Source organism: Hippichthys cyanospilos, chromosome 5, assembly GCF_059441005.1.
Source record: "Hippichthys cyanospilos isolate Australia breed blue-spotted pipefish chromosome 5, RoL_Hcya_1.0, whole genome shotgun sequence".
Taxonomy (NCBI): Eukaryota; Metazoa; Chordata; class Actinopteri; order Syngnathiformes; family Syngnathidae; genus Hippichthys; species Hippichthys cyanospilos.
In genome coordinates this window covers 1,118,750-1,127,530 of record NC_142373.1, presented here as the reverse complement: position 1 = coordinate 1,127,530, position 8,781 = coordinate 1,118,750, and the positions used below count along the sequence as shown (strand labels likewise).

The 8,781-nt window shown below is 42.0% G+C and overlaps 1 protein-coding gene across 3 annotated transcripts in view; it reads right to left on the bottom strand.

Annotated features, from left to right (window-relative positions):
• Positions 1–20: 20 nt before the first annotated feature.
• LOC148423101 (serine/threonine-protein phosphatase 2A regulatory subunit B'' subunit beta-like) overlaps positions 21–8,781 on the bottom strand; it is a 33,212-nt gene continuing 24,451 nt past the window's right edge. For 2 of the 3 annotated variants that reach the window (XM_088415307.1, XM_088415309.1), the window contains 10 exons: positions 7,122–7,224; positions 5,642–5,716; positions 5,487–5,573; positions 5,245–5,401; positions 5,120–5,168; positions 4,383–4,472; positions 4,140–4,315; positions 2,640–2,758; positions 2,474–2,580; positions 21–560 (listed from right to left, as the gene is read on the bottom strand). In XM_088415307.1, the coding sequence (XP_088271433.1) occupies positions 422–560; positions 2,474–2,580; positions 2,640–2,758; positions 4,140–4,315; positions 4,383–4,472; positions 5,120–5,168; positions 5,245–5,401; positions 5,487–5,573; positions 5,642–5,716; positions 7,122–7,224 (1,102 nt within the window). In that variant the 3' untranslated portion in view covers positions 21–421. Of the gene's footprint in view, positions 561–1,207; positions 1,248–2,473; positions 2,581–2,639; positions 2,759–4,139; positions 4,316–4,382; positions 4,473–5,119; positions 5,169–5,244; positions 5,402–5,486; positions 5,574–5,641; positions 5,717–7,121; positions 7,225–8,781 lie in introns of all 3 variants that reach the window. The other variant, XM_088415308.1, reaches the window with a different exon arrangement.

The following is an 8,781-nucleotide window of genomic DNA, read 5'->3' as shown; positions in this document are numbered from 1 at the left end:
CCTTGTCTGCAGTTAACGACTGTGCTTTTATTAACTTTATTACATAGAAAACTCAGTCTTTCAAACTTGTCCAAATTATTTATATCACCGCAAACAATATTTACACATTCCTATATATATTTATAAATTCATCTAATAAATTACAAGACCCATCTCACGCACACTTACACATCTACACGCACGCACACGCAATGTCCGATGAGACCATTTGTTGAAGAGACGGTTCCGGTATGATCACTGGAATGTAAAGTGAGCCAACGGACAAGACAGAGGTGGAGTCAAGTTTGTGATGTCGTTGCAACTTCTTCATTGGGTCTAAAGTGTAAAAAGTCTAAAGTGCCAAGAAGGAGCTGCATTTGGCGGCCAGTAAGTTGCTTGTGAGAAAAATAAAGCCTTTTTTTGTCAGGGGCAGGGAGCTGGCTCATTCAAAGTCGTCCTCGTACTCGTAGTCGTCCAGGTCCAGGGTGCAGTGCGGCGAAGGAATCTGGAAGAAGTGCCTTTTCGTCACACCGAGGTCGGCCGAGACGCGCGCTTCCAAGGGGCTCAGGGGGGCTTCGTACCTTAACACACACACACACACACAAAAATTCATGCCATGCAATGCAATTCTGCTGCCAAAGGAGGGCAGTCTTTGTTCCACGTGGACATTTTTAACTGTAAAAAAACAAAAAACAAAGAAAAAAACAGACCACATTACAAGCTGTCTTGTGCATGCCAAAGCAACAGGTGGCGCTACTCCATCGAAGTAGGACACTTCTGAAATTCCGATCAGAAGCGCCACAAAATTGAGACGGTTAACAGTGTGTGAACTGAGAGTCAAACTCGATTCTCTGACTCGTATTTCAATCACAGTTGGAAAATCCAGTTTATTGAACTGTTTACGTATAGCTTTTCATATTTGAATTTAGGATTTGATACTCAATATTTCTTCATTAGAAAAACGATTTATATGACTTAGTCTCCTCGCGACAAGAAGCCAAAATCGGAAGCAATCCTTTTGCACAATGTTGACGATTAGGGAAAATGTGAGCGTGTGCCTGGAGAAGACAAAGGAGAAGAACACAAATGTGCCAAAGTGCAAGAGAAGCTTTAAAAACAAAATCCAGGTTTGGGTCCCATGTGGTCAGGGTGGTTTTAGGATCAGACCGGTCCAGAGAAAAGGAAGGAGGAGAACGTTTGGTTCTTTCTCGTACCGTGCTGGTCTTACCTGCCGGGAGACGGTCTGTCTTCAGAGCTTAGTGGTCGTCCTAAAGTTCCACACAATAAACTTATCAACCGTCAGCTGACCATCCATCAGCTGATAATGTCGACGGATTCCGCTCAGGTTTAAATATATACATGATCAAATGTGATAGCTGTATGCAAAATTCGTGTCCATATTACACCAGTTTTAGGACGCTATGAAGCATAAAGGTTGAAAACGCCTGATACTTGCAGTTAGATTTTTTTTTTTTTTAAAACAAGGATTTAGTCATAATAATAAGTGTTTATTTTTGGATGGTTTTAGTCCTGCCTATGTAGGTCATTTAACTGGCAATGTTGCGACATGAGCACAGACTAATACCGTGGCTCTCAAATGGGGGTACTTGAAGGAACCTCACCTCGAGATTTTAAATAAAACATGCAAAAATCCTTTAAAAATAACCATTGCATCAATTGATTCGGGAAAATATAAATTCAGAAAGCATATTTTATGTTCAGTAGTTTATTCAATTTCATTATTTTTTAAAAGGTCCCCCATAATAGAATGGTTCGAGTCAACTTAGGGGCCACCTCTCGTTACCTGTCAAATTAATGGTTTATTTTTGTGAACACATTTCTGCTATGATCCCAAAACAGGACACTTTAAGTTGAATGTTTTTCTGTGGACAAATATATATTCATAATTATTTCTTTTGAGAACAGGTTTGAATTTAATGTTGATTATTTGGGGGGGGGTTATTTATCAATAATGAAGTTAATGATGTCTTTTTTGAGGAGATCTGTACTGTACAGGACACTTTGTTTAATATTGCTCTGTGGACAATATTTATTCATAATTATTTCTTTAGTTTTTATAATTATTTCTTCTGTTAGGTCTGACACTTAATGTTGATTACTTTTTGTGGACAAATATTTATAAATGATCGAGCTAATGATTTATTTTTGTGAACAGATCTCTATTGTGACCCCCAAACAGGACACTTTATATTGATTTTTTTTTTTTGGGGGGGGGGGGGGGGGGGGGGGGGGGTATTGAGTAATAATTAGTTAATTCCTTTTGATAACCGATTCCTTCTATGACTCAAAAGAGGACACTTTAGTTTGATTATTTTTTTTGGACCAGTACAAATGAAGTTTAAAAGGGTCTATCTTTTAATAAACGCCGATGGCAGTGTTTTTCCCCAAATACTTTGCACTGGGGTACTCGGTTGAAAAGCTATTTCACAGGGGGTATATCACCACTGAACCATACAGCCAAGCGAGCTCTTACACATCATCGCAGTGATTCCCGGCGGCCTCTTCGGCCACAAGGATATCGTACTCCTCGGCGGCGTATCGCTCCCAATCGGACACTTCCTGTCCCTCCGGCTCCACTTCCTGTCAAAGGCGGATGGTTAGCGGGACTCGGAGAGGGCTTGGCGTGTGATGACGCTCACCCTGATGACGGAGAAGGGGTCCCGCTGCTCGTGGTCCAGGTATTTCTCGATGTTGAAGAAGGTGTCAAAGAAGATGTGCGACAGTTTGCACCTCTTCAGGTCCTTCAGCGTGATCTTGCCTGGCATCATCATCATTGACATCGGTGTCAAACGCACACGCGCTGGTCTTTCAGCAAAATAAATGTCCCTTTTATGACAGGGTTCTTGCGGTCCTGAGCGGGGGTGTCCGAATGTTTTGCAAAGAGGGCCAGATCGGGCGAGGTAAAACCGACCACAGCTTCCAGTTGCTCTAAATTTTCCTCACTTTGTTGTAGTTTGCGGGTTGGCAGTCGGGTTGCAACAGTAATGGCGATACTGCCATACAGCGGTACCGCTACTTATAAATGTCTCTCGTTAAGAAAAACTACAGGTTACAAAACGCCTCTTGGGAAAAACATAGTCTCATTACGGAGAAAAATTCCGAATACAAAAGGCCAAAAATGTCTTTCCCCAATAATATTATTAATTTAGGAGCATTTCTTCGGGGCTCGGAACGAATGAGGCTATTTACATTGAAAAATTCACATGACCAAATGACTTCCGAAACAAATTGATTATGTCAGCAGCGGTACCACTGTATTTACCATCTAGGTGCCAGAGTTTTTGATTTTTTTCTTATACTAATACCATTATTTGAAAAGGTTTACAGCTTTATAATGGTTAGAGATAAGTGCATACTATATAAACGGTTTGGTGCTCAAAGGCTTAAATTTGCTCGAATATCATTGCAGTCACGTTACAATTGTTAAGCAGTTTGTCAAATAAAAAGCCACTTTTCGCCCAATTCATCTGATCACAGCATTGTGAAGTACATAGACCATGATGCTTTGCGCCACTGAGCCAATAGCAGCGAGTGACTGGCCAATTTCTTTGTCACTAATGTTATTATGTATGCAGCACAATATGGTGCTTGTTTTTCAATGAACTTTAAAATTGCGAGTTTTTATACATATTGCATATCTTATTGTGGCAATTAATTATCATTACAGCCCTATGTGGCAGTGGCTCTTGATGGAGAACTAGCTCCTTAAAAACAGGAAGAGTTGGCACTGTGCTTCTCAGCGCTCACCAAGCACCCGACAGCTGGGCCACAGGTCTGCTGCCACCTTTCGGCGGAATATGAAATAGCTGACTAGCGAAGGCTGAAGGGCCAAACATGTTTCATTTGATGCCAGGGGCTGCGGGCCGATGGAAATTTGAACATGAGCCGCATTTGGCCCCTGGGCTAGACGTTTCGACCTCAAGTCTTTTATTTTCATTTGAAATCAAATTTGGGAGCAATTTCCCACTGTTCCGTGTTGTCCGAATTCGCCGCAGTCCTTAAACGCTGGGTGTCCTATTACGTGCCAAATGACGGCTCAAATTCCCGCGGAAGCGCCTCGTGTGTACCCCGCATGCGCGCGCGCGTTCGGATGGCACCACCAGCTGCCGAGCGGTTGTCAATCGAGCCCGGGGACCCACCTTCGACCCGAGGCTTGACGAGGTCCAGCATCTGGCAGAGGCAGTCCTCAAAGGGCAGCGGTTCGATGGCCATGCTCTCCAGCTTCTGACACTGCTCTTCATAGAAGTATTCCATCTCGTACATGCTCAGCACGCCGTCGCCGTCCAGGTCCATACAGCGGAACCAGTACTCTATACTGGGAGTGCACACGGGTCAAGGCCAAACACTCCCCTTTCCAAAGCCGACACGTGGGGAGCACATACCTGGTCTCCGTCTTCTTGTCCTCTTCGGAGAGGAGGAACCACACGAAGTCGGCGTAACTCAAGCGGCCTTCCTTGAACACGCGCCGGTCCCTCCACACCACAAATAGCAGCAAAGTCAGATTTTGTTGTCTTATAACAAGCTGTCAGGCTCTTATGAGAAAAACACCACTTTACATACAATTTTAATCTTGATGACAACAATGTTACAATGTGGCAAAAAGAATGTCATTTCATAACAATAACATATGGTTAAATTGCTAAAAAGATGAGATGAGAAAAAAAACTGATGACTGAAGTGGTGAAATAAAATAATGACACGCAAATACTGTCAGATACTCAAAGAATAAAATCCTGATATTATGTGACTGAAGTGGTGAAATAAAATAATAACACGCAAATACTGTCAGATACTCAAAGAATAAAATCCTGATATTATATGAAAAAGTATATTTCCCAACAATGAAATTGCAATTGCAAAACTCTCATCTCATATGGCAACATGGAACAATTTAATGAGATCATTAAATGAAAAAGATATCATATTTAAGAAAAACATTGACGTATAATGCAAAACTGCTCTTGTGGATGAAAAGTTTTTTCATATCATAGTTATGCACGCCTACATGGAAAACAATGACCATTTCACAAAAATTTTGGCTAAATCGATTGAGAGAAAAAGTGCTTCCGAGGACTAAAATCCAGTGTATTTCCCATGCAAGTGAGGATGAATCCCTTACCTCGTGACTGCTCCTGAGAATATTCTCTCAATCATCTTTTGGGAAATGGCTGTGAACGAGCAACCGCACGGCGTCAGTATTTGGACGCGATTGCGGAGCGGCCATCTTGTGCGTGGCACGCGCACCTTGGTCGTTGTGCTGCGCCATGTCCTTGGCGTCGATGTACAGGTCGTGGTCGGTGTCCAGCTCCCAGAACTTGCAGTAGATGACGTAGAAGTGCTCGTAGGAAAAGAACTCTGTCAGCTGGTTCACGTCTTCTTCCTGCTCTAGCAGCGCCACGTTCTGACCAAGCGGGGAGATATCAGTACAAACAAGCAAACATCAAGAAGGACGCGCATTCCGGCGGAGCATCCGCGCGTCGACCTACCTGAAGAAAGTTACTTTTTCGGAGTTCGCAACAACTCATTTTTCCATTCCACGATCGGTTGACTGTGTAAAATATCCTTTGGATCACCTGGAAGAATGGACACGCTCAACGACGACGTCAAGGCAACGTACGTGTGATGTTTCGCGGCACGGTACCGTGGTGATGTATCTGGAGTGGAAGTCCGACGCCTCCTTCAGGAAAGCCAGGCCCGCGTGGGAGTTTACCACATCCTGACGGATGGCAACAGTCAGGTCACTTTTTGCTCACCGCAGTCACGTCAAAGCAAAGCGAAAGCTAACGATGAAGCTCGCTTTCATTAAAAAGAGCTTATGAAGATCATGATGCTGGATGGTTTTAAAATTATTTGGTTCTCAACCTGACAACCAGTATTTTTTTTTCTGCAAAAAATAAAAAAGTATATCTGTGAACCTTGTGAGTGGACAGTGATCCTAAAGCAAAGGAAAAATGTAGGCATCTGAGCCCCTTCCTTATGCCGCATACAATAAGTACAACTTTTTTTTTTTTAAAACTCCATAAGAATCGTTTTTAATGCTTATTCCCATGTGTTGACATGAATGCTCGATCTACGCGGGAATGAAAAGGCCTTATTCCGGTGCCTCTTTGACTCCCACTGTGAGAAATCAAATCATAGCGCAACTCATAAATCACAAGCGGGGGGAAACAGGCACAGACAGTCGCATCTACTCCACTGCAATCGCCTTTTCATTCATCACGGGCGTCAAAAGACATTCTCACCCCAGTACTAGCGCACAAATTAAAGTAAGCGGGCCACCGGAATTAATCGCAAATGTAAAGAGCGCCTGCACATCCCAATGGAATATTCTTCCGAAACAACAACCACCACACTGTTGTAGTACAGGTTCATGCACAGATGTTGGCATATCCACTAAATTAGGTACTCCTACCTGTACTGTACAGATCACAAAATGATGACACTCAGATACAGTATACAAAGGTCTGGGAAAAAAAAATCTGGAAAATTCTTGCCTGTTTAGGACTTAAAAATAGAAAAACGTATGCATAATATGCAGCCGCTCTGCCTAGTAAAGGGTTACATTTCTTTTAAAATGACATGGTCAATTTGTATTTTATGTAATGAATACAGTGATCAACATGCAGGGATGAATAGGCATACGGTCATTTGGAATGTTGTGTTTTGGTATCAGTGACAAACCTTTTTTATTAATTGTAATTTCAATATAAAAAAATAAGGAAACTCACAGGCAACGTGTACAGGTAGAAGCCTAGTCTTGCAGGCAACATCCTGGTACATAATATTAATTACATTAATATTTGAGTCATCCTCAGCCTTTATTTTTTTAATGTTAATTTCAAAGGGCCATGTGTTACTTTGGCTAACTCCAGGAAAATATGAATTATACTACGATTTTGATGCATGAACCCCATCTACTTGCGCACAATAAAAATATTGTGTAGAATGTTCCAGAGTGCTTGCAACTGTTGCTTTAAGTAATACGTCGCTGACACTGTCAATCAAAAGTTAAGCCCGGGCAGGTGTTCCAAATGAAGAGGCTGGCGAGTGCATATGAATTCGTCCTATGTGAGCGACAGGGCGAGCCAAAGCAGCGAGCGTGCGCGCGGCCGGGCCAGTACCTGCAAGAAGGGAATAAAGTCGTCTTGTTCCAGGTAATTACAGCCAGGCTTGGCCAGGAGGTGCACGAATTTGGCGGCATCGTCGTGACAGGTCTGCAGAGTTCTGCATGGGGGGCAGAAAACAGATGGTGGCGAGGCAACTTTTTTTTGTGTGTGTTCTATTATGAGAACAGCTCTAATACATTCTGAAATTAGAATTCTGGATGGCTTCTGGATAATTATCAGTGTTGAGTTGTGGTAGTTAAAAAAGAAAAAAAAAAGGGGGGGGGGTGAGCATCTGTTGTGGCCCCTCATTCTAAGAACAGCTCGATTATGTGCTCAAGTCAAAGGTCGGCCTGTTTGGTTTTGGAATGCTTAATACAAGGGCATGCCCAAAGCGTACCACACTAAACATACAGTTACGTGCAAATGATCTTACATGTTTCTACGAGGTGTGTGATTTAATGGCTTTTGTTTAATATTACACTGAAAACATCAGAACATTTTATGCATGTTGGAGTTTTGTACACATTTCATTTTGGTGAGGATGTGGATAAAGATATTTAAAGATATTAAAGATATTTAGAGTACAAGTGCAAATTTTGAAATCCCTTGGAATTCAAATGTTCTCCGACATTATGAGATGAAACTTAAGCTGCTGACTCTTGATGATGCACAGCTGTGAAATTAAAGTCATTTGACTTCAGAAAGTATTTTCCATGTCATAAAGCTGAGAAAATCCCAAGCTCAGCAAAACGTCTTTTGTTAACTGGCCAAAAGGGGCCTATCTTGAAGACTGTAAATTCTAAATCCTTCTATATTGTTTAACACTTTGAAATAGTTCCACTACATAATGTCAAATACTAATGCCGGTATCCCACTGAGGGATTTTGATGTCTTTTAGGGTTCTTTCTAGGTAGGCATCGCCAGAGGTCACAAGAACTTTGATGCGACAAGAGCAGAGTCTGGTGATCTCTGACAACCTTGTGGTGACCTCTGGGGACCTATGGAGCCGCTACCTTCGCAACCGTTTGTCCCTCAGTGGGATATCGGCTTTAAGCGTTAACCTGCCATGGACAAAATGTTTCATTCATGAAAAAAAACAATGAATAAAAGGGTGTTTTGATTTTGACATGTACTGTATTCTCATTGTTTAGAAGCTTGTGTGACTTTAACAAAAGTGTATGCAATAGCACTTGTGTGATATCCTGCAATTCCCATAGCTGTGTTGAAATAATTCACAGACAAATAGAAATACAGCAGTAACAGACGCTTCTTTACACACAAACGTTGTGTTCTGGACGGACGTTCTTTAGATGGGATTTGTTTGTAAATTGTAAAACAACAACAACAACAAAGACAGCTGAAAATATAAAGAACGTCAATTGGAAAAAAAACTCTGGTTTTCACTGAGAGGAGCTCTGGGAGGAAAACACCAAGATGACCGTTGTCGCTATACCATGCTTCCGAGAAGAACTTCAAAATAAAAGCATGCCAAGTCTGTTTGCATCATACACGTCTTGCTACGGTACAGTAGACTTTGAAGCAATGTCTGGGCTTTCAGAATATGTCTTGCTTAACTATAATGGAGAAGATTGGCACCAGCGCATTCTCCCTACGTAATGTATTTCATAGCACTTCTGGCCCATCCTAATTAATTACTGCACAGTAAATGTGTCTA